Source organism: Arachis hypogaea, chromosome 18 (genome assembly GCF_003086295.3).
Source record: "Arachis hypogaea cultivar Tifrunner chromosome 18, arahy.Tifrunner.gnm2.J5K5, whole genome shotgun sequence".
NCBI classification, from domain to species: domain Eukaryota; kingdom Viridiplantae; phylum Streptophyta; class Magnoliopsida; order Fabales; family Fabaceae; genus Arachis; species Arachis hypogaea.
Window position 1 is genome coordinate 2511169 of NC_092053.1, and position 25310 is coordinate 2536478.

Consider the following 25310-nt stretch of genomic DNA (forward strand, 5'->3'; position numbering starts at 1 on the left):
GGAATAGGCATTAATTTTTACTGCAACCTTGCATGAATTTTGTCAAGCCAAGTAGGTTTAGCTGCATAATCTTTTATTAGTTGTATATAGGTAGCACAAGTTCTTGGCGTGTTTCTAGGCAATTAGTTAAGAAAGAAATACAATACATTTTTTTTTTTTCAGTTGGTAATGCCTAAAGAGGGTGTTATAAAAATGGATTTGGAATTTCATATCAACAAACAAGCTCAGAAAATTGGTGATATCCCAAGAAAATGTCAAAAACAATGCACACAAAACTCTTGTCTCTTCTCTATTCCACCATAACAATAATCCTATGCCTTATATCACAAAGCCAATCAAAAACCCATGAAGATGATACCAATGCCCTCATTGAAATAAAAAGAGCCATTGACCCAAACTCAGTGTCCCAAAGTTCATTCCTTTATAGCTGGAACTTCACTCTGGATCCATGTGAATGCACAGGATCAGTGTTTCTAGGAATATTGTGCACTTTGCCCTTAGACAACACCTCAAGTAGAGTAACAGCACTTGATCTTGACACAATTGGTTATGAAGGGTTCTTAACCCCAGCCATTGGGAACTTAACAGAACTAACAGTTCTCAACCTCAACAACAACAAATTCAGAGGGCCATTACCAGAATCACTTGGAAATCTAAGGAAACTAATAAGGATCACAATGTCATCAAACTTCTTCACAGGCACAATCCCTCAAGGGATCACTCAACTCAAGAATCTTGAGCATCTAGACCTATCAAGGAACCGGCTTTCGGGCAAAATCCCAGAGGAGATAACAGGGTTGAGAAGCTTAACATACCTGAGCCTTTCAAGGAATGGATTTGCTGGAAGAACACCAGACCTCACCGGAATCTGGCAACTCGGCACATTAGACCTTAGCTTCAATCAGTTCTATGGCAATCTTCCTATCCTTCCGATCCGGCTGCGAAGATTGTACTTAAGCCATAACATATTCTCAGGAAGATTAACACCACTCAAAGGACTCATGCACCTAAAATGGCTAGATATCAGTGACAATCGCCTCTCCGGCGGCATTACAAAGGACATATTTTACTTACATGGGGTTGTTCATCTCAATGTGTCCTATAACAGATTCACCATGATTGATCCTGTTAAGTATTCAGGGGATGGACCAATGCTTCAAGTGCTTGAGGCGCAAGGAAACCAATTGAAGGGTCATCTGCCTCTGAATTTGGTGACTTATAGGAACTTAACTTCAATCAACTTTGCAAACAACCAATTCCATGGTCCAATTCCAGAGGAATATGGACCAATGTTGCAGGGACAATGGAGAAGGTTGTTGTTGGATCTCAACTTTCTTTCAGGGAAGCTTCCATTGGAGTTTCGCCACAATAATACAAAAGTGACAGTTGGGATTTCAAATAACTGCCTTGTTTGTCCAACCAGTGTTGCTATTTGCCGAGGAGCACAAAGACCTGTAACTGAATGTATGGGTGAACAGAATCTATGACATTGTTATCATCATTCACATAACTCCTTAAGCTTTTGATTCATTCAACAATAAGCAAGTCCACATTGTTAGGCTCAGAAAATTGAATTATATATCCTAATGACAGAATATACTATTTTTGTGAGAGAGAATATATAGCTATTATTCTTTTGTTATAAGAGCTACCTAGCAGCTACCATTACCAATCTCGCCATGCTCATTTTTATACTTGAATGAATTGTGTTATTGTTAAGGAAAAGTGTAGGGGCAGCAACTTTTGTATTTTTTGCCAGTACTTAACCATCAAAATAAAAGTGAGTGATCTTCCACTATTAAATGTAATCTCACACCATTAAAAATACTATTGATGACTAATTGATGGTTACAAAACACCAAAATTGTTGGCCCCTAGCATTCCTTATTTTTAAAATTATTTTGTTTATCTTAAATTTTAAATTTTAAATTATAAATGTAAACATTAAAGTTGGCTAATGTTAATTAATTAAAAATTATTTTTATATTTTCTCTTTAAAATAACACAAAGATGAAATCTTAAAAATCTAACAAAGCATTAATATAGTAAATATATGATAGATTAGAAACCATGATTGCGACTAAAATATTAAACAACTGAAAGAGAGTAAATTATTTTCCTTTTTTTAGTCGGGTTGAGTTGGACAGCGAATTTTTTGTTTTAATATTGGATTATTAAGAATGAATTTTTTAAAAATGATTCAAATTATGTGTTATATGCTGTTGTGTGTTTTTATAAAACATCAGTGACATTTTATCTTTTTATAATTAAAAATATTTTTTTTTACAAAACGTTAATAATATTTTATTTTTTTATAATTAAAAAATACTTTTTTTTTTGTAATTATAAAATATTTTTATTACAAAGCATCAATTATATTTTGTGCTACTGTTTCTACCATAATAATATAAAGGAAAAGTATAAAGAACCAAGTGTGTAACTAGCTAAGAATTAAACAACTCAATTAATTATAATTATTAATAATTAATTTTAAATTTTTTAAATTCAAAATTTAAATAATTAAAAACTGATTAAGTAAACCTAATTAAAAACTATAAAAATTTTTTCCATCTCTTCTTTATTTACCTGCACACTCTAACAATAACACACACACATTCTCTCTCTCACCGTCAGGTCCTCTCCACCCCTGCCTTCACGCAAGATGACCTCAAGAAGTTCGCCGCCGATAAAACCGTCGAGTACGTCAAGTCCGACATGGTCTTCGGCAACGAATTATGAGAACGGTAATAGGTTGATTTTTCAAGGAAATACCATGAAAATGATGCTTGTCCATCTCCTTGAATTTTGCTGTATTTGTGTTACTTCCTCTTTTACGTCGGAACTTTTTGTGATGTAACAACTGTTGATGTTGTTGTTTTGAGTTTTTAATGAAAATGGTTTCTTGTGCGCAGGTATATCGGGGTCTTGATATTGGATCTGCAAAGCCTTCCCAAAATGATAGAAATGGTGTATACCTGTGACATCATCTGCTACTCTGCATTAGTTTATCAACCAGAAAAAAGAAAAAGAAAAAAAAAGCACCAAAACTGCTGGTTTGGTTGTCTAAACTTGGATAGAGTCGGCACTGACGATTTTTCCGTTGAGGCGCTTGGCGAGCTCAAGAGCGAGGCGGCTCATGCCAGTTGTTTAAGGAAGAAGGAGTGATAGAGTTCGGGCTGTTTTTGAACAATTATAAAAATATATTTAAAAAACATCTATTTAATATAAAAAAAAACATCCTAAGAAAAGAAATGCCCAGCTATACGATTTAAAAAAACCCATATAATTCTTAAAAAAATAGAAATATCCACATCTATAATATAAAAAATTCAAAAAATACATTAAAAAATATCTATTTAATATGAAAAAGAAACATCATAATACTTAGCAGAAAAACCATCTATATATATTAACTTATCTTTATTAAGACAAACTTCGAAATTCAATCCATTAGAAAGTTGGCAAAAGTTGGCTAGATCCTAATTGGTTCCCTAGCGGTACTCACTTCAGACATTTTCCAACTCTAAATATTATAACATCATAATACTTGCACACACACATACACTCAATTAAGAATTTTTATCCACTGTTGGCCTATGGCTATGTTTGGTTAATGTATAGGATGAGATATAAACACAAAGATCCAGACATTAAAGTCATAGACATACAATATTTGTATTTATATATTGTGTTTGGTAAAAATAATGAACAAGACACATAAATATTTAGAAAAGATTAAATTATCCTTCATTCAAAAAAGATTTGGGAAGATAAGAAGACAAATTTTAAAAATTTAAAAATTGAATAAGGGTAAAAGAATAAAAACTTAGTGTCTTACAAGTTATGTCTCAGTGTCTCACCAAATTAGAAGTACACAAATTTAGTTTCCTTGTGTCCGTCCGTATTCTTCCGTATCTTTCAAAAATCTATATTTTACCAAACCAAACAACAAACATATGCCACCAAATAAGACATGGACATCAACCAAACACTTGAAACACAAAGAATTTCGTTTTTTTATTTGGTAATTGTATCATTGTGTGACAAAGAATTTTACCACTACACTAAGACTCTCCAAGGAGGATACCAATAGGCAATAAGATTAGTGCATGGCGCAATTTTGTGGAATCAAACTTGGGCCCAGCCCAGTTTTCTCTTTATACCACAACGAAAAAGATTGGGCCCATTTGGACTGAGCCCATATTGACAGTGTCAGTGTGTCAGTGTTTCACAGTCGCGGAAAAGCTGAGCTTCTGCTGGGATGCGTCGTGCTTCTGCGAAAGAGAAAGAAAGAATGGATGAAGAAGAAGGTATGGAGGTGTTGGATTCCGCTTTGTCTCTCATCAATTGGCGCCTCAAACCTTCTTCAAAGCGTCGTCTTCAATTAGGTCACTCTCTTCTCTTCCCTTCTCTTCTCCTTCGATTAATTTATTACTCTTCCAATTTGTGAATTCAATTTACGTGCAGATATGATGGCACTCTCCACAAGATTGAGACCCGTAGTAATGGTGGACTACGGTGGAATCATGCCTCAGCTTCAGCACCATCTCTCTCACCTCCTCCAACTCATTCACAAAGAATCCCCAATTTTCGAGCATATCAGAGTGATGGTTATACAAGACATGATATACTTGATTCATCTACTTGAACTTGCTGAATATGTTAAATCAAGCTTCAACAATGAAATTCCGTTGCTCTTTGTTGATCTTCAACACGAACCTCCAAAGGTCTTCATTTGAGTACTCTTTTCTTTTGTTATCTGTTAATTTTATGATCATCATTATACTGTGTTTATTTGAATTGTGTTGTATTGATATTCAGATGGTAACAAACATAGAGGAGAGTCCATTAGCATTGCAGCTGGTTTCAATTCAGAAGCTGTTCTTGACATTGTTTCCTACTTCTCCTCCTCAAGAAGGAACCAGCAACAATGATCCTGCACCGACCAATGATTCGAAATGTGTGGATGATGATGCAGATTTGGCTAGTAAGCGTGTTCACTCTCATTCTGCTGCTGAGTGTATTGATCTCAGTAGCTGCATGGACAACACTGATGTCACTGTGCCAACCTTGAATGGGTATGTATAGGCCTTCCTTGCTTCCTTGGGGCAATGCTATTATTTATATCTCTGGAAATTTAGCAGTTTTGCTTGCTGTTTTCTGCCTTGATTTCACTATGATGTAAGTGAAAGTTGCAAATTTATAGGACAGGAGAAAAGTTGATATTTGATTAGCTTCATTCCTGTTCATCAAAGGAAGAGCCTTGAACTGACAGTTCTTGTTAACACAAAGGACTATGAAAACTTTCATTTTCTTTCTCTTGACAAATCATTGGTCCATGTTTAGATAGCAGAGGATGTAGCAAATAGAGAAGAATGTTATATCTTGTACTTTTTTAATGCTAAATGGTAGTCAATTTATGACAGAGTCTTGGTTGAAAACTTCAAACATTTCAATCTCAATTCGTGCCCCCTGAAGTGTGATTCCATAAAATAAACTGCTATCTGCTTCTTTGCCATGTATGGAACACATAACGTGTTGGGAAAATTTGACTTTGGTGTATTTCTATGCTTCAGATGGCTTCTAGGATATCCAGTGGTGTATTTATTTGGCAAGGAGCATATTGCTGATGCTATTTATAATCTTTCGACCAAATATCTTAATATTTTCCAAGTGTTCATCTGCAGGTTTGTTTTCCTAGGCTTTTTTGCCAATGATTCGAATTTGAAACTTCCATAATCTGTCTAATGTAGAAATTGCATTAAATTCCCCAGAAAATAGTTTGTCCCAAAAACTTTGTTTTCCAAAGCTAAAAGAAAGCAAAAGGATAAAGTAAGGCCAAAAAGAGGGACTGTAGGAACGTACAAGCATAAACTGGTATTCTGGTTTAGATGGTTTGTTAAGAATGGAACAGGTGTAATATAAGATTAATGAACCTAATTTGGAATGATATCATTTGAGTAGTTGGCTAGATTGCCTGATTGGATTCCCTAGAGGTTGTAATCTTTACATTTGTTTTTCTCTTGTCAAACACTTTTCCCTCAATTTGAGTACATAAAAGATATCTTGTATTGCAGGAATAATACTCTCAAGAAAGGAACACAAGCAGAAGAACTCTTAAGGTAAATACTGATTTTTGATTTGTGAATTACCAACATTATGAAGTCAATGGGAAGATAACTGACACTTGTAAGCATGTTTAAACAGTTTTTCAGTGCCTTATGATCTAAGCATTAGAGGTAGCAATGAACAATGGGCAGAGGCCTTCATGGCTAACATGCGGACCAAGTTTGAAAGATGTGCAAATGCTTGGAAATCGTTAAAGATGGAGGTTAGTGAGTGCAATCCTCAAGCTATCGTGCTATAGTTGTCACCACTCACCTCATCTAATCCTCCTCTACCTTTGAACAATGTATAATTGTATATTATGCAAAGGGAAATGCTAGGGAGCTAGCATTTCTAGTAGAAAAAGAAAAATTGATTAGTGTTGACTTAAATATAAGGCAAATATATTAAAAAACTGTTGGTCACTTAACATTTCCTTTGTGGTAAATGACCACGTCAATTTCTGGCTGTAAATACTTTGATTTTGTAAGAATATCATCACACACGAGCGATGATTAACTGACACTAACAATACTTGGCAGCACATGGCACAAACTTAGAATAACGAAAAGAAAGAAAGGATCTCTGATGTAGACTTTGAATCGTGTAGATTACTTTTGATGCTACCTAGATATGATATGATGACGACAACTTCCTCACGTTATGCCTTGAAATGCAAGAATAGAGAATGATCACTTTACTTGCATTTATTTTCCATTTTAGTCGGATTTTTTTGTTTTTGTTTGGTTAAGTTACCATGTGTTATGTGGTATGAACCAATGATCATCTCGCAATCAACGCTTTTTTCTTTTCTTTTTAAAGATGCTTTAAGATGACATTAGTCAGAAAGGAATTTAAATATTTAGTCACTGAATCTTATGAATCAATTTTTATTATTCAATCACTAATCTCAAAACTTAAAAGAGAAAATTATTTGGCGTCAATGCAGAGAAGCAGCAAAAAATTAAAAGCGAAAACCGAGAGAAAAACTCTCCCCTCTTGAATTGACGAGAGCCAACCAGCAAGTCCAACAGAAAAATTAAACAAGAACGAAATTAGAAGGAAAACAAAAACGAAATGATGGCACTAAGATTCTATGCTCCCCTGATGAGGGCCAACACATCTTCATCCTTGGGAAGGGCAGGGATTGCTCCCTTTTTGGTGGTGGTGATTGCTCCACATGCATTTGAATAAGTGAGAACTGATCTTAGCCTTGCTTCATCCTGCAATTGGAAAATAAAGTTACAACTTGAGATGAGGTGGATTAGAATAAAAAGAAGCTAGTATTGAGGATTTATTAGGATGTGTACTAAGTACTAACCTCAAGAATGGATTGGTCGTCAACAATCTTGGCCAAAAGAGAACCGACAAAGGAATCGCCAGCGCCAGTTGTATCAACTGTATTTACATGGAAAGCATCTACTGATCCATGGAAATTCTGGTTTTTGCACAGCCAGAGACAACTCATTAGTATTGCATGAAACAAAACAGAGGAAAAGTTAGCTGAGAAAAAGAACAAAAAAGGTTGTCATACAATACAAAAACTACTCATATGTAACTGTCAAAATGTTTTGACAAAGAAATTGTTGTTGCCTTGGTGTAGTACCTAGAACCATGTTCACCAAGGGTGACAAGGAGCAACTTCAAGTTGGGGTGCCACAAGGACATGGCAGCCTCATCATCAATCTTGTCACTTTCAGTGAGGAACTCGAGCTCAACATCGCTGACCTTGATCAAATCAGCCTTCTCCCATATGCTTCGGATTTGCTTGCGAGCTTCCTCGGCCGATGGCCACAATGGCAGCCTCAGATTTGGATCGTAGGAGAGAAGGCACCCGGCGTCCTTGGCTACTTCCATTGCCTTCAGGTGTGCCGATCTGCATGGCTCCACGATCAAGCTTATTGAACCATAATGGAACACCTTTGCCTGCACATACAGGTCAAGTATACATGAAATATTAAGGTCAAATTTCATCGTAGTCAATGTATCTAAAGAAAAATAAAAAACACTACCATAAGGTTAATAATACGGTAACATCACAAAAATGTAACAAAGACGAAGTAACTTCATCAACGATAACGACATAGTAGCTAGAATCTCGATTTAACTCTTAAAATCTTTCGATATTACGATTTTAAATGAGTTTATCGATTTTACGAAATTTGTACTAAGTGTGACGATTTTACGATTTAAATCTTATTAAGATTTTACGTTTTACGTTTTTAATTTACTTTTCCGATTTCACGTAAAATCTCGATTTTCTCTACCTTGGATAACGATTAATTAAGAACTAAACCTTGTGTGATTTGCTGAAAAAAAAGGTAATTTCAGTAATTTTTTTTTTCTTTTTGGAAGGTTTTTATCTTATTGGCTGTGAATACATAATCGATTTTATCGCACCATACATGAAAAAGGTCGCCAGATATTTTGTTTTATTATTATTATTATTATTATTATGCACATGCTTGCTTCCTTTAGCCAAGGACATAAAAATAATTAAATTAGCCAACCACCTCCACCACCGACTACTAGTCATTCGATTTTTGTTTCCAAAAGATGAAGTAAATCCGCATCGTTGATTAGTAATAGACATAGTTAATTAGATTAAATTAAGCAACTTGTGATAATAATAATTCAATAGTTGAAAGGTACAATCAAGTTGGGGGCTTAGGGCATTGGCCAAAGACAATCCAGCATGACACAACATTATTATCATTTTGAAATAAAAAACAAAGAAAAAGATTAGTAGTCACAGTGATGTGAACAGGAAAAGTAAATACTCCCAAGCTAACGGCAGCGCGTGACAAGCACGAGCGGCAAAGAGAGAAAAAATACCATGATAAATTAGATAAACGGTAATTATAGTTCTCTAGTATTTGTTTGCATGCTCTTGTTCTTTGTTCTTTTGATCACTTGAATTTGAAGGCAATTGTTTGAGTAAAAGGGAACAACACTGAATCTGGACACATCTTGATACTAGATCCACCATCCCCACACAAGAACAACTTTTTGCTTAGCTACACACCACCCTCAAAATTCAATAGTCCATATCCATGGATCAGCACGTGAGTCACGCCTCATGACAACACAACACACCACACCAACCCCACCCACCCACTTTTTCCATCCCCATTATCAGGCCCTATTTCGGACAAAACAACAAGTTCATCCGATTTCAACATATTTCAATTTATTAAAAAATAATATTACTATGTTTGCTATTTTCTTCTATGTCCTACATCCAATTCATCCACATTTTTATTCTTGAATAAAACTTACCTATATTAATAATAACATCAACTATGTTATAAAAATTAATTAAGAAAAAATTAAAAAATCTTGCGAGTTTAATGCAGCGTTCTTAGATCTACCAGTGGGCCCCACTAAGATAAATCTGACGCGGCAGCGTCATCGTTTCCACGCCCACACCATCCCATACGCGCGTAACACCACGCGTTTCTTCCAAACATCGCATTCACAGTCCAATCCAACAACACAACATGAAAGACGAAAACAATAACATCGTTCTCCCCAAACAAAGAAAAAAATCGACAAGCTTAAGTTTGAAAGTTGAAAGACGGAGACAAAGAAGGAGATGCTTACAGATCTGATGAGTTCGAGGTTGAGTTCTTCGGGCTTGAGGAGCATGTCGGCGCTGGGGTTTCTGTAGAACATGAATTCACGCTCCCCGTCGGCGCGTAGGGTTACGAACGCCAACGCCGTACGTGCGCCCTGGTCAAAGGTGATCCCGTCGGCGACGACGCCGTTTTCCTTCAAGATCCCGGCAAGCATGTGACCGAACTCGTCATCGCCGAGCTTGCCGACGAAAGCGGCCTTGCCGCCGAGTCTGGCGACGGCGATGGCCACGTTAGCGGGGGCGCCGCCGGGAGCCTTGAGGAATCCAGGAGCCTCAGCGAGGGAGACGCCGGAGACGGTGGGAACGAAGTCGATGAGCATCTCGCCGAAGCTGACGACGAGACCGCTTCCGGTTGCGGGGATGCCATTGCTTGAAGCCATTTAAACAACGCAGATCAAAGCTTGTTAATGATAATAATAATAATAAGAAGAAGAAGAAGAAGAAGGAGAAGAATGAGAATGAGAGAGGGTTGAAGAGTGCTGCTGATGGAGTTTATATAATGAGAGAGAGCGAGAGAGATAAAGTGGTCAATGGATTTTAAATTTTAATTCGATAATAATTTTTATCTAATTTTGAATTAATTTAAATTAAAAATAATTAATAATTAATGATATAGATATAGATAGGTGCAATTTGCTATCTTTTGTTGAAATTTTGGTAACAGGTCATTGGTTGCGGTTGGGACTTTGTGGACTCTTGAAAGGTTGGATTTGAACGCTTTCTCTCTTGTTTGAGGTTTTGTTAGATTTTGAATTTCTGTAGACCGAAATTGAATTTTAAATTTTTAATTGGTATTATCTTTTCTTTCTTTTCAGATTTCTTACCATTTTGGATATTGGATAGGTGGATTAAAAATTTAAAATATGGATCGGATAATTATGAGTAAATGAATTTTCGCACCAAAGTATCTCTCGTTTAATAGGTGATTGATTCACTTTTTTTTTTTTTAATCTAAAGGGAAAGCGTTATCTTATCTCTGCTAGAAGTGTTTTTATTTAACTAAAATATATATACTAAAACATCAAATAAGGATAACTCTTCTTGAGCATAGAAATGTTGGGTGAGATTGTGAGATAAGATAACAACAATAAACATGCTTACTAGTTACTACTACTAAATATCAAAACATCACTAGGTAGGCAGTAAGAGTATTCAAATTCAAAATTGTTCATTTTATTTAATTTAATTTAAATGATAAAATATGATATATTATTATTATTTTATTATTAAATTTAAAATTTATACATAATATTTTAATTTATTATATATTTTTATTTTATTTATATATTATTATTTATTAAAAAATATTTTGTGAATATAAAATAAAATTTATTTATTTTACCAACTTAAAGTTTTTATTTTTAATAATAAAATCTTAATTTTTTTAATTAAATCAATCCAAACTGTAATAGTTGATATGGATCAAATCAGATTTAAAAATAAATTCAAACTAATTCAATCCAAATCGCAACATATTATATATTTCAAAATCACTCAAAATGGGCCAAATTCATCGGATCAGTCCATTAACCTATTTAAATAGATGAATTTTACTTCTAAAATTAAACCCGTTTAAATTTTGAATTAAACGGGTTGAGTCCAATTAACCCGAAAAAAATGACAAACAGATAGTCCGTTTATTTTTTTATATTTTTCCAGAAAAAAGTAATATCCCAAGACAGTTTTTTTTTTTCTATTCGACCCATCAACTAAGAAAATACGGTTTATTTAAGATTTTTAATTTAAAAGTGATAATTTTTTGTCAAAATATTTTTTAAAAAAATATAATAAAAGAGTAAACGGACCAGTCCATTTAACCTATCGAACAAACCATAAACAGTTTTAACTAAAAAATTATAACTTGCAAATAAAGTTGGATTAAACGGACCGACCCTAAATAAATGGGACCGACCATTTGATAGCTCTACTCGCAAACACTTTTGCTAACTACTAAAGGTAAATAAATTAATTAATTAAATTGTAATATCGTTACATAAGTTAATTAGTTCATACAAAAATTTGTGATAGCTAAGTATAAAAATATAAAATCATAAAACATAAATTTGTTATGTTTTCTAACTATATTTTTTAGTAAATTAAAGATTAATTTACTATAAATTCAAATTTTATTTAAAAATTAAATATTAAATATTAAATAATAAAATTTAAATTTCTAATAATTATTTAACCGAACTAAGTTATCTAATTGCTCAGCCTAAATTGGTTATAAATTTCCATCTATGGGTGAATGAGTGCATGTTTTTAATGTTTTGGTATTTTAAAGGGAACAGGAAACTGGGCCTACATAGTACATAGCATCAGCAATAGCCAATAATCCCCATCATGATACCAGCCAGGCCAGCAACCTGCATCAAATTAATTTTTATTAAAATCTACGCATGCATTGTTTGGTACCATCGAACGGACCCATCTATATGATCATGAATCACTGAATTGAACAACAATATAAATATATGAATAAATTATCATTTGTACTCATAAAAGATATAGACGTTGATAAATGTATTCATATAAAAATAAAATAACAATTGTAATTACAGAAGATGATTTTTGTGTCAAGAGTACCCACACATTAGTTATATAATTGGTCTGTTAGGGTACTCTTGGCAGACAAAAATCATCTTCTGTGATTATAATTATCGTTTTATTTTTATATAAGTACATTTGTCAGCATTTATATCTTTTATAGGTACAAATGATAATTTATTCTAGTTTAGCGCAAATAAATTAAAAGAAAAAGAGTTGAATGTAATAAAGAACTTCCATTCTCATCAGTTTTATTTGCAACATATTAGATATATCACATCATTCAGGTTTTAATGGACACGGTACACGAGTTGCAAATTGTGTTCATTACTTTTATAATGTCTTGTTACTCGTTAATTTGTTAATTATTTGTGGTAGCTAATCAAATCTAAGGGTCTACCACCAACGAGAATGGTGTCATTTAATTAATCCAATCTTCATCATTGATGACTCAATGCCAACGTGGCATCATCATTATTTTAAGCAATGTAATCAGTACTTTACTGATTTATATTGCTTTAATTTCGGAAGTTGATTTCCTAACCATTTTATTTTTATACCATTTTGCACAGATTTTATATTTTCATTTATATTGAACACCCTAACATTTTTTCCAAAAAGGAAAAAAAAAAGTTGTGCTTCTAAGAAAATTTTTCATTATTGAGACATATCAACAAAAATAAAATAAACACCAATCCTTATTATCATTACTTCGGAGACAGGAAAGGACAAAAATCAAACAATTTATTCTCCTCCTTGATCTATCGAGTGAGAAATAATGTTAGTTCCCATCAACTGGCTTCAAAATAATACACTTATCATCTATTATTGAATAAAAAAAAATGCATGCATATACTATTAATTATTTTAACCTTATTTTATTGATTTAAATGGGTCCACCTCTCATGATTGACCTCAACTAATTTACACTAATATTTTTTTTAAACAAATAAATTCAACATAACAAGATAAAATATAGAATAAAAATATTTAACAATTCAAAAAATCAACAAAAAAAAAATTAACCTGTAGTCATTTTTGATATTGACATCAATAATTAAAAGAGTTCAATACTATTTTACTGGTCATAATTTATAAAAGACTTATTGAACCTTTATTTTTTAAAATTCTATCAAATTTTTCATAGTCAAATAGTACAAATTGTGATGCTAGCTATCCTGACAGTGGTGCTCGAGTTGGTTTTGCTTGTGTTAGCAGAAATTAGAAGGGAAGGTGACAATGAGACTGTTTGGGAACAATTGAGAGTCGTAGCATTTTGCAAGGAGAGTTGTTTGCTATTTGGAGAGGCTTTCTTTTAGCATGAGACTCGGGACAAAGAGACATTATATGTGAGACAGATTGTGTGGAGGTTTTTACTATTGTCAATAATTTACAAGATTGCTCTGGGTTTATTGATCCTTTGGTGTTAAAAATCCGAGATATCATGTATTGGAAATGGCGTGCTGATCTTCGATTAATCTTGAGAGATGTAAATACAATAGCAGACATCATGGCAAAGACTGCAATGAGGACTATTTCTCTTCAAATGGAACTTCCATTGCCTTGGAAGGAGTTTGAGAATAATATTCAGTGGGACTGCCTTTTTTAAGAAAAAATTAAATATGGTGCTATAAACTGCTAATAATTTTCCAAAAATTGAAGCAGATCGATCTCATGTATATATGAGTTTGGTCATTGAAATTGCATTGGTAGGCATAAAAAAACGGCTCAGGTAATCAGACGAGCGACGATGACCCAAAGAGATATACAAAACAAAGAACCCAATATAGGGCATGTTAACGTTGGTTAAGGTTTTCGTTAATCGTTAGTGTTCTATTTTAAGACAAGTGACATACACACACATGTAACATTTTGCGCCGTCTCCACCACGTCGTTGGATTGGATAACTCACTTTTGTAACTATTCATAATTTATAGATAAATCACATAACTAGATAAATGTGTGTGTAGTTTTTCAATAAATTAAAAAAATATATATTTGAGAATGCAGAGAAAAACAAAAAGTACATGATCGGATATAGGGGTGTTCATGGATCGGATTCGATCCGCATATTTGTGGTGTTTATTTGAATTCGATCCAAAAATTACGGATATAGATTCGATCCGCAAGGCTATCGAATCGGATCGGATCAGATCCGCACACTACTCGGATCGAATTGTGAATTTTGTGTATATATCCGCATATCCGCGTATCTGCAAATTAAAAATAAAAAAATAAATAAGTAAATATTTTTTTATGTTTTATTTCAACTAATAATTATCATATATATTGTATTATTTTAATTTATTATGTAAGAAAAGTATGTTTAATATTATTTTAAGAGTAAACGTATTTAAAAGAATAGAAAAAATGAACTTTATTGATATTTTTTAATGAAAATAAGTTTTTAAAAATATTTTTGTATTTTGCAGATATATCATATATCCGATCCGATCCGACCCGATCCGTAAATGTGCGGATAGGATCGAATCTAAGTTTAAAAACTGCGAATATTGGATCCGATTCAATCCGATGATTTTAATGCGGATCGGATCAAAATTTTGGGCATATCCGATTCGATCTGCGTTCACTCCTAATTGAATATTGTTGAATAAATAGTGTTAGGAAGCCCGCACATTTTGTAATTTATAGTTATTAATTAGTTATTATTAATATTTTTAATGATGTGAGATTATTACATACTTTTTTATGGTTAAATGTTGATTAAATTTTAACAAAAATGCTGGCTCTTGAAGCTTTTTTTTATTGAATAATAATGAACATAAGGTGGATGGAGTCAGAGAGTTTGTGATGTTTTAGGAAAATAATAGTATCCCTTTTTTCTGCTTCATGATTAGCACATGATACTTGGAAGTTGTAGTCTTCAGAATCTGATTCTTTCATTGACACAAGTTTGAATTAGTCATCTTCGATTTTTGCTGTAATATCCGTGGAATCAGCTTCCGTAATGATATATTGAAAATGGATAAGTAGTGTGAAATTGTGATTTGTGAATGTGTGATGACCACTCAAATTGGTATATACAAGTTTTTGCTACTTACGTTATGGATTCATTCCATTGCATGCTCGTTGCTCCCTTTTATTCCCCTTTTTTTTCTTTTCCAAATCCGTAATTTAATTTCCACCATCCACTGACTGATTATAAATTTATAATAAAGGCATTTGGATCACGGCTGTTTGTTTTGACCATTGATTCCTTTTCAGCAACAATAATAATTAATCAAATTAAGAATCCCCCAAAATTAACTCAATTAGTATAGTGTTGCATACCCTACTTTCGATTCATAATATATTTCACGTTATCAAAATTCATATTTTTTTATTAACCTAAAATTAAGAATAAAAAATTTATTTATACACTAAAATTAATCATTGTGCATTTATTATATTTTTATGTATAAATATATATATTGTTTAACTTGTTTTAAATATAAAATTTTTATATTGTAATGTATTTTATGAAAATAACTAATTTGGTAACTATTTTTTTATATACCCCAAAATTTTAATGCGTTAGAGTCCTTTCCAACTCCAAAATTGTCTCCAAACGTTATTATTAATAGTCGACGGCCTAGTAAGAGAACAATAAATAGACTTAACAGTTAATCTACCATCCGCAGAGTGTTTCCAGGCCATATAATCATCAGGGTTTGTTCATCTGAAAATCGGGACCATTGTGATATGATGATGAAGAACTTCCTCTGGAAGAAACCTTCTAAGCTCCTCCACATTCCAGTTAATTATTTCATTTATAACAAAACTTGCACTACAACATTTTCATTAATGATGGGGTCATTAGGCCTAACTTATTCGATTAGAGGTCCTCTCACATTAAACCAGTCATCTTTTTAAAATTTTATTAGTCTGTCATTGTTAACATTGTGCATGATGCCATATTTTAAGGTATCCCACATTCGAGCAAGTGCTCTCCACAGATCATAACATCTTAGCAGAGAATGATTCATGTTGCTAGGGGTTTTGTTATCATATTTGTGCCAAAGAACATCAGTCCAAAGGGTATGATGCTTAATAAGCAAATTCCAACCAATTTTGGTAAGAAAAATTGTGTTCATCACCTCCAACTTCTTCATTCCCAATTCTCAACCTCTTTGGGGAGACAAAGAGTGTCCCACTTAATAAGATTGGCTTTTCAGATGTTTTCATCTGAGCCCCATATAAACTTGCGTTGGGCACTTTCGATGCTGCTACATATGGTTTTTGAAACTTTACTGTGCTGCATAACAAAATTAGCGATAGGCGTAATAGCTGTCTGGACTAGAATAGCTCTTCCAGCCATGAATAAACTCTTTTGCTTCCAGCCACTAAGCTTGTTCTTAACCTTGTCAATAATATGTTTATACCTTTTAATTCTGCATCTTTCTTCTAAAAAATAGACTCCCAAATATCTTCCTACTTCTTTAGTTACCTGAAAATTCTCCTATCGCTGTAATGGCTATTTTACTATTGTTCACAACCCCTTTCGAGAAAAAGATAGTTGTCTTCCCGGAATTGACTATTTGACCAGAGGCTCTGTAGAATCTATCAAGGTAGTCGCGAATAACCTCCATTTACCTCATACTGGCCTCCACAAAAAGCATCAAATTATCATCGAACATTAAGTGTGAGATTCTTGGACCATCCATCCCAATTCTAAAAGGAACCCATTCACCACCTTGAACCAAATCTTCTATCATATGAAATAGTCTGTCCATACAGATGACAAAGATATAAGGGGACAGAAGATCCCCTTGCCTGATGCCACACGTAGGCCAGAACTTCTCAGTGGTTTCTCTTTTTCAAAGAACTTGGAAGCTAGAAAATTTGACACAATGCATAATTATCTCCATAATGTTGGGAGGGAGAGAGAATTCTTTTAGGCTTTTGCTCTATAAAAATCAAGTTAAGGTGGTCATACGCCTTTTTCAAGTCGATCTTTACTTTCATGAACCCTTTTCTAGTTTTGATCCTTTTCATGGAATGTATTATTTCCTGTGCAATAATAATGTTATCATGAATCTGTCTACCGGGTACAAAGCGGGATTGAGAAGGAGATATTCTTTCATTAAGGAGAGGTTTAATTTTGTTGGCAAGGATTTTTGTTACCATTTTATATGTCACATTACACAAGGTTATGGGTCTAAATTAGGCACAAATTATGGGTACTCAATTTTGAGAATAAGAGTTAAAAGGGTATTATTGACATCCTTTATACCTTCGGGGTTACTCTAGATTGTTTTCACAAAGCTAATAACAGATTTTTCAGTGACTTGCCAATTTTTCTTATAGAAACCAGCAGGTAATCCATCTTCACCAGGAGCTTTTAATAAACCCATCGAAAATATGGCATTTTTCACATCATCTTTATTCACCACTTGAAAGAGGCTATTAGATGCGTTACTATCCAATTCAGGGTAGAAATTGATGGTGTTTAGTTGACAATCCTGGTTGGTCATCGGGTCTTCAAAAAGCTTCTTAAAATAACTGCACATATAGGCCTTCAGAGCATTATGATCCTCTATCCATATTCCATAAGCAATCCTAAGTTTCAGAATTTTGTTCCGCCTTCTCCATGATGGCTTTTGTGTAAAAGTATCGGGTGTTACGATCACCTTAAACAAGCCAATTTTCTCTTGATTTTTGTAACCAAGAGAGTAATTCTCTATCAAGAATCTCCTCCAACTCTCTATTCAGATTACTCTTCAAATTGTCAAGAAAATTGCTATGACCATAACTCGGAGACTATTGGATGCCTCTGAGTCTATTGAGGATGGCCTTTTTTGCTTAAAAAGATGTCCAAAGACCTTACAATTCCAACCTTTTAATTTTTCAACAAAAGAAGGAATGACTTGAGATAACGGTATATGCTTCGACCAATGTTAGGTTAGGAATGGTTGGAAATCATTATGCAACTTTCACATGAATTCAAACCTGAAGGGTTTGGATTTTACATCTTGTTGCACACCATTGGACTTGATGAAAATAGGGTGGTGGTCAGATTTGATACGCGGCAACATTTCCACCATTGCATTGTGAAACTTAAATTTTCATTGCTGGTTACATATAGCTCTATCAAGCCTTTTAAAGATACGTTCATTCCACTGCCAAATAGGTCTCCTTTGGGTAAACCTCGTGCCATAGAAACCTAAATCTATAAGTTCACACATTTCCATTCAGTCTCTGGACCACCTTGTTTGGGCCAAATCGGTGGATGAGAATAAACTACTGTAAGAAGCCATCTATCTCTCCCATTCTCAATGGAGATATGAAGTGCCTGATCATGTATGCCTATCTCCTGAATTCTTAAATTAGCATTATTCCATAAGAGCCAAATCCTTTCCCAAAATCCATTAGCATCAATGCTTAAGGAGAACTGAAACCCATAATTTCTAATAGACTTGTCCACCACCTGTCCACTGCAACGAGTCTCTTGGATCGCTACAACATGAGGATTGTATTGTCTATAGTATTCTCTAATAATATTGGCAAACTTTGGGCTCGCTGCCCCCTAGCATTCCATGAGAGTATGATTATAATATGATAAGAATAAAAATTTGAAGCTACCGCTCCTGTGATCAGCAAGAAAACCATATGACTATGCATCTAGACTTGATCAGTCCATGTGAACGTCTTCCCCTCCAAAGACTTTCTTGTCTCTCCAGGCTGCCACCACAGCTGTTCCTTGTGTAGAAATGTCATCAATCTCATATCTAAGAAGATTAGCTCACCTGGGTCCGATGGTTCCGTTTCCATGACAACATCCATGTTGGGTTGGGGTGTTTTGGTCTCTTCCATCGACTCATGAGGGGAATTGTTTTTATGGAAAGGGAAGGATAGAGGCTGAGATTATATGGTTCTAGTTCATCATGTGTCAAAGCGTTTGATTCACTTGGGTATGACTGGAGTTTATCTTGGGCCATGAGTGATTTTTGTGCAGTGTGGGTCAGAACATTATGGGCAGCTTGTGTGGGGGATATGATAAGGGGCTATTGGGGAGTTGGGTTATTCTTAAGGATCTGTGGGGTGTTCATCATGGTTTGGGTTGTATGAGGGTTCTGGATTTGGGTCCTGTTTTGGGCTGCCATGGCTTTAGCTTTCCTCATGTCACTTCCAAACAAAAAAGTTTTGGCTTGATTCTGAGGGATCTCCTTAAGCTCCTGCGTTTGTTAATATTGCCTTGATTTTCAACGTTACGCTCATTATTTCCAAGATCGGTCAAAACCTCGTATCTTGTGCTTTCAGCCACATTCTTTGCCATGATCTTGTCTGCCTTGCGCTTAGCACCATTATCTTCCTTTTCTGTCGTGTCCTTCACTGTTGATTTTTTTTTACTTCCTTTGTTTTTGAACCACCATCCATTCACCAAACTCTTGTTGGGTAGACAAGACTTTTTTACCCTTGTCTCTTCCACTTCCCTTGCTCTGGTCACTCCGTTGTTGCTAGTTTCCTTCTCCTTGACCCTCCATGGCTGGAGTAATCCCTAAGCTTCCTTCCCCATTATTGTGTTTTACACTATTCTTTTCGATGCATCCGTCCTTGACATGCCCGAACCTTCCACATGAGAAACAAATCATATGGAATCCTTCGTATTCTACATGATAATTCTTCTCACTCACCATGTATTTGGCATTTAGAGGCCTGCTTAGGTCCAGCTCCACGCATTGACACACAAAGTTACCTCTTAACTGATTCGCAGTATTCATATCCACCTTAAGAGTCTTTTCAATATGATCCCCAACAGTACCAAGGAACCTCTTATCATAATACTCAATAGGGATATTAGGAAGCCTTACCCATGCCGCTATCTTATTAATTTCTGTTCCGAATGGATTAAAGTCTGGCACCCATCTCGTGATCGTGAGGTAGTGATTGAACATTAACCATGACCCCCATTCCATAATATGGTTGAAATCTTCTTGGTTGTATTATCTGACCATGAAAAACTAGTTTCCCAGGTCGATCAGATCTATACCTCCCATCTTATCCCACATTGTGTCTAGTCTGCGTTTCATCACCGCGTATGAAATTCTACGTCCCAGCAACTTAACAATGAGGACATGCTTCCAATGTCCCTCCAGCCTCTTCTTCTTTGCCTTGTTGACAAGGATGCTTATAGTGCCATTTTGGAGCCTCTTTGCAGATATAGACCGAATAGCTCTCTCCTCCTTCCTGCATCTCCTTAGAGCCTCCCTTTAAAATTGACTCATCTCTAACTCCTCCACCCTGTCCTCCTAGTTCTCTTTATTGGAATCACTCTCCGAAGAATCCCCCTCCTCACTGGAATCCTCAAAATTGAAGTATGGTTCAGCGCTTCCATGCATCACCAGGTCGGCGTAAGTCCTGGTCCTTCCGTTGGCTCCAATGAAAGCAATCTTCTCCACCATCCAGTCCTCCTCTCTAGTTATCTTTGTTGTCTCTCCTCCGTATTCACCTTTATTGTTTCGTAACTGTTTCTTGCTCTAATGGAACTGGTCCGCTTCCTCAATGTTACCCGGGATGTATGAAGTTTTCCTTTCAGGTTGTCTTTTTTAGAAACTTATTAAAGATTGGGTTTGTTTGTTTGGTTTGGTTTGTTCTGATGTGGTGTCTAAAAGAAAAAGAAAAAAAAAAGAAGCAAGTTAAAATTTATTGCCTAAACAAGTGACTATATAACTGTAGGTGAATAGTTGCATTTGTTATGGACTTGGATGTCGCGTCAAAAAAAGAAAAGAATAAAAGAAAAAAAAGTAGCAAGTTTTTTTTTTGGACGTGGCCTTGGGCCAGCCAAACAACCCGGCCCAAGGCACCTGAAGCTAAGAGACCCGCAACCAACCTTGACCCGTGCCCGACCCGGATACAACCTGACCCTCAACGCCTCAGCCTGGTCTTCTCCCTCCTTCACAGCGAGCTATCCAGCGTTGTGTTCTCCTCCTTCAGCGATGATGCATGTTCGTGATTCCGAGCTCCTCCTCTCCTATTGCCTATGTCATCCCTAATCCTGAGGGTTTCGTGCTAAAGTAGGCCATTGCTGCGCCTCACTATGGGTGTCCCATCCTGATCTGCGTCCCCTTTCCTCCCTCCAAATTCCGTTTTGTGCGCTGCTCCTCCTTCCATAGCCTTCAGTCGGATCTGCCATGCAACCTCCGTCGAATCCTTGGGTTGACGATCGCTACCCCCTCTCCAGCATACTGCATTCTGAATCTTTGCCCGATCGACTGCGCCTCCTCCTCGGTCCTTATCTGCTCCATCGAAGACTTTCTTGTGGCTGTCGTTGGTGGGTAGGTGCATTGCTTTGGCGCGATGCTGCTCCTTGATTTTCGCTGCTGGCTTGTCTCGGGTTTCTGTTTCCACCCCTCCAGGTAACCTCTCTTCTATTTGCAATTCTTGATGGGTGGTTGAATCGGAATTGTTTTTGGCTAGATTCTGTATTACTTGATTCTGTATATCTTGAATATGATGAATTGTTGCGAGACTTGCTTCTGATCTGATTGTATTCCTTACTTGAGTAGGTGGGTTCATTGTCCACTATCTCCCAAGATTATTCCCCGCTGCCATCGCTGCCAGTTGGTGAGCTAATTTGTTGCCATCCCTTGGAGTCCAGGTAGCTCCCACATCTGGAGCCTCTTCCAGCAGTTGGAGAATATCTCGAATGATTGCATCTGCTTCTGCTATGGGCGTTTTAGCCTTGATTGCCTTAACAAGAGGTAAGCTGTCAGTTTCAATTATGCAATTGGGTATCTGAAGATTCTTAATAAGTATGAGTGCTTCTCTGTATGCTTGAGCTTCCGCTATTAATGGTGATATTGTCTTGAATGTTGCTATTGTCTCAGTGATGACTTTTCCTTGCCAGTCCCTTACTACCGCTGCTAGAGCTGCTGTACTGGTATCCCTGTGGAAAGCTACGTCTGTGTTCACTTTCAACCTATTCTTTGGCGGCGGTCTCCAGGTAATTCTTTTTCTCACACCGCCCCTGCCTGTATATGGAGTGTTTGCTTTACTGGATTCCTATGTTGCCTTATGAAATTTTGCTGTTAGATATTCTGATTGAATTATTACTTTTTGTGGGCTGATTTCTGTTTGCTGGAATATATGGTGGTTCCTTGCTTTCCAAATGCACCAACAAACACATCCGAGCTTGCATAAAGTTTTCTCTTGTTCACTCCCTGATTCAGTCTTTATTCTTATGATTTTATCCATTATCCATTCTCCAAAAGATCTTACATTATAGGCCGTAGGAACAATTTGAATACTGGATCCGAACCACACTGCTCTAGTCCACGGACACAATAATAGCGCATGTTCAATTGTTTCATCCTCTTTCTGGCATATGCTGCATGTGGGTGTCGTTGTAATTCTCCGCTAATGCAGATTCGTGTTTGCTGGCAAAATTCTATGCACTGCTTTGCATAGAAAAATTCTAACCTTTTGAGGCACCGGTAGTCTCCAAATAGCTTCCCAAACCTCCCTCCAATCCTGACTAGTCGAAGCCTTGCAGATTATTCCCTCTTCCTTCGAATCCTTCTTCTGCTTAGCGACATGATAACCGGTTCTCACAGTGTACTGTCCATCCTTTCTGTGCTGCCAAACAAAGTAATCCTTCTTGTTGATCAGGCTAATAGGAGTCTTAGTTATTAGTTCAGCTACGCTTCCATAAAAAAAATTCTTTAATCTTGTTCCTATCCCAACCCTCCCCTTCTCTAATCAGCTCACTCACCTTTCTAATATCTCCTGCTCCGCCTCTTCCCAATTTTCCTATCCCTGCCACCCAATTGTCTTCCCAAATATCTACCTCCGCTCCATTTCCTATACTCTTTTTTTTTGTCTGGGCCAAAGGCCTGAAGAAAAACCCGGTTTGGAGAGATCCGCCCCGATTCCACAACAAAAGCTGAAGCCGTGCTCTAATTGAATAGAAAGGAAACTGCTGAACTTGCAATGTTCTCCATTGCATGGTATATGGCGCCACTTTCATGTCCTATGGGAGCTTTTGGATTTCAATTGCAATCGAGTACGCGCCGTGCTGCTTCGCCTGTGTTTCCCCTTCTTCTTAGCTCAAGGTGGTTCTGTTGGGCTTCATTGCCTTGTGCTGTAGAGCTGCCTCTTAAATCCAAGGCAGAGAGAGCCGTCTCGAGAACGGGCGTACCTACTGCTCCAAATTTAAGTGCGATCTGGCCTGCACTCTGACTCTGATTCCCTGCATTGCTCTGCTGATCCTCTCTTGTAACTTTCATTTCAATTTGATCCCTCGTGAAGCTTCCTTGATTGGTTTGTGACTTTCTTCCTCGAAGCCCCGATGTAGTATGCTTTCCGTTATTTGTCTGCTGTTCAATTGTGTTTGTAGCTTGCATCCAACCCACAGAAGTGTTCGCTCCTATCCTGCTAGCTAGCCGAGCCTCCTTTTGAAGAATGTCCTGTATCGGAGTAGGGGGGTTCCCAGTCCAATTTCTCTCAAGCTTTCGTTCCACTTCCATTGCTGTCGCCTTGTGAGCCAGTTGATTCCCCTCCCTTGGTGTCCAGGTAAGACCACAGTTCTCTACTTCCTTCATCCATTCTAAAATATCTCTTAAAATGGGTTCTGCTTCGCCTCCTATGTTATTTGATTTCAGAGCTTGTACCATGAGAAGGTTATCCGACTCTATTAAAATTTTATTTAATCTAAGATTTCTTGCTAGGATGACTGCATTTCTAATTGCTGTTGCCTCTGCTGTTAGGGCGGAGCTTGCCTTGATTCTGTTCGTAGCCCCCATGAGGAGTCTCCCCCTATTGTCTCTGATCATTGTTGCTGTTGCTCCTTCTCCTGAGTTGCAGTTAAAAGCTGCATCCACATTGGCCTTGATCCACTCCCCTGGTGGTGGCTTTCAGGTAGCTGCTTTCCATTTTTTTGCCATGTTTGTGTTTGTTGCTGTTTGTTGCTCCTCCTTTGTTGCTGCCGTATATTCCTTCTCCATTGCACTGGCTCTTTCAATTGTAGTCTTAGGATTGACTGCTATATTTTGAAAATAAGTTCTGTTTCTTGTTTTCCATAGTTTCCAACAGAAATAAGCAATTTTAGCGATCATTATATCCTGATTCTTGTCCTTGTCTGCTCTAATTTTCCTGACATTCTTAAGAAACCAGTTTTCAAAAGTAGAGACAGTTTCTGTTGATTGACTGAGTTGGCATTGAGACCCAAACCAGGCTGCCCTAGTCCATGGACATAGTAAGAGGGTATGTTCTGTAGTTTCAACATTCTCATTGCAAATAAAGCATATGGGATTCCTTGTGAGTTTTTTTCTAAATAGATTGGCCCCACTGGTAGGATATTCTGAACCGCCTTCCACATGAACATTTTAATCTTCTGTGGTACATGAAGTTTCCAGATTTCTGTCCACACCTCCTTGTCCTCTCCACTTGTTGATGGTGTATTAAGATTATGTTCGTTATCCTCCTCTCTAACAGCATGGTATCCCGTCTTTACCGAGTAGCATCCGTCCGACTTATACGGCCATTTTAGACTATCCTCTCTGTCAATTAAGCTTATCGGGGTTCTGAGAATCTTGATAGCTATATCAGTCGGGAATATCCTTTTGATCTTTACTTCGTCCCACCCTTCTCCTTGTTTTATCAGCTCTTCCACTACGTTTACCTCTTGATTTCTCTCTCTGAAAATCCTCCCCATGCCGTAAACCCAGGAATCCTCCCAAATATTAATAGTTCTACCATTACCAACCATTCACTTTCCTTTCCTTCTCAAGAAATCTCTCCCTTGTATGATGCTTTTCAATACCCAGGACAAACCATCTTTTACTTTCGCCTCCCAAAAGCATTCCCTTGGGAAATAAACGACTTTGATAATTTTAACCCAAATTGCCTCTGGTTCTTGTAAAATCCTCCATGACTGTTTTGCCAAAAGGGCTAGATTTTGTTGTTGAAAATCTTTGAAACCTAAGCCTCCCTCTTTTTTGCTTTCACAAATCTTCCTCCAGCTTCTCCAATGAATACTAGAGACCTTATTATTAGAACTCCACCAGAACTTTGCAACTTTGGC

The 25310-nt window shown here is 36.3% G+C and overlaps 4 protein-coding genes across 4 annotated transcripts; 2 read left to right on the forward strand and 2 right to left on the reverse strand.

The window, feature by feature from the left end:
• Positions 1-263: 263 nt before the first annotated feature.
• On the forward strand, positions 264-1487 carry LOC112772596 (uncharacterized). Its single transcript, XM_025817562.2, has one exon. The coding sequence runs from the start codon at positions 264-266 to the stop codon at positions 1485-1487; it is 1224 nt and encodes a 407-aa protein (XP_025673347.2).
• A 2703-nt stretch (positions 1488-4190) lies between these two features.
• On the forward strand, positions 4191-6535 carry LOC112772209 (uncharacterized). Its single transcript, XM_025817108.2, has 6 exons — positions 4191-4388; positions 4468-4727; positions 4822-5078; positions 5577-5687; positions 6078-6122; positions 6208-6535. The coding sequence occupies exons 1-6, from the start codon at positions 4262-4264 to the stop codon at positions 6365-6367; spliced, it is 960 nt and encodes a 319-aa protein (XP_025672893.1). The 5' UTR covers positions 4191-4261; the 3' UTR covers positions 6368-6535.
• Positions 6536-7069: 534 nt separating this feature from the next.
• LOC112772207 (fructokinase-2) lies at positions 7070-10828 on the reverse strand. Its single transcript, XM_025817107.3, has 4 exons — positions 9709-10828; positions 7699-8031; positions 7427-7543; positions 7070-7328 (listed from the first exon to the last, which is right to left on the reverse strand). Exons 1-4 carry the CDS (start codon positions 10120-10122, stop codon positions 7200-7202), a joined length of 993 nt encoding a protein of 330 aa, XP_025672892.1. The 5' UTR covers positions 10123-10828; the 3' UTR covers positions 7070-7199.
• Positions 10829-19746: 8918 nt separating this feature from the next.
• LOC140181706 (uncharacterized) lies at positions 19747-20205 on the reverse strand. The gene has a single exon (XM_072226003.1). The coding sequence runs from the start codon at positions 20203-20205 to the stop codon at positions 19747-19749; it is 459 nt and encodes a 152-aa protein (XP_072082104.1).
• Positions 20206-25310: the final 5105 nt, after the last annotated feature.

What these genes read in the sequence shown, in the direction of transcription:
- LOC112772596 (XM_025817562.2), top strand. Translation starts at nt 264, where the DNA reads ATGCACACAAAACTCTTGTCTCTTCTCTATTCCACCATAACAATAATC.
- LOC112772209 (XM_025817108.2), top strand. Translation starts at nt 4,262, where the DNA reads ATGCGTCGTGCTTCTGCGAAAGAGAAAGAAAGAATGGATGAAGAAGAA. An exon ending in TTCAACACGAACCTCCAAAG is followed by an intron (nt 4,728 to 4,821) that starts GTCTTCATTTGA and finishes ATTGATATTCAG; the next exon opens with ATGGTAACAAACATAGAGGA. An exon ending in CAAGCAGAAGAACTCTTAAG is followed by an intron (nt 6,123 to 6,207) that starts GTAAATACTGAT and finishes ATGTTTAAACAG; the next exon opens with TTTTTCAGTGCCTTATGATC.
- LOC112772207 (XM_025817107.3), bottom strand. Translation starts at nt 10,122, where the DNA reads ATGGCTTCAAGCAATGGCATCCCCGCAACCGGAAGCGGTCTCGTCGTC. An exon ending in ACCTCGAACTCATCAGATCT is followed by an intron (nt 8,032 to 9,708) that starts GTAAGCATCTCC and finishes CTGTATGTGCAG; the next exon opens with GCAAAGGTGTTCCATTATGG. An exon ending in GTTCTAGGTACTACACCAAG is followed by an intron (nt 7,544 to 7,698) that starts GCAACAACAATT and finishes TGCAAAAACCAG; the next exon opens with AATTTCCATGGATCAGTAGA.
- LOC140181706 (XM_072226003.1), bottom strand. Translation starts at nt 20,205, where the DNA reads ATGGAATGGGGGTCATGGTTAATGTTCAATCACTACCTCACGATCACG.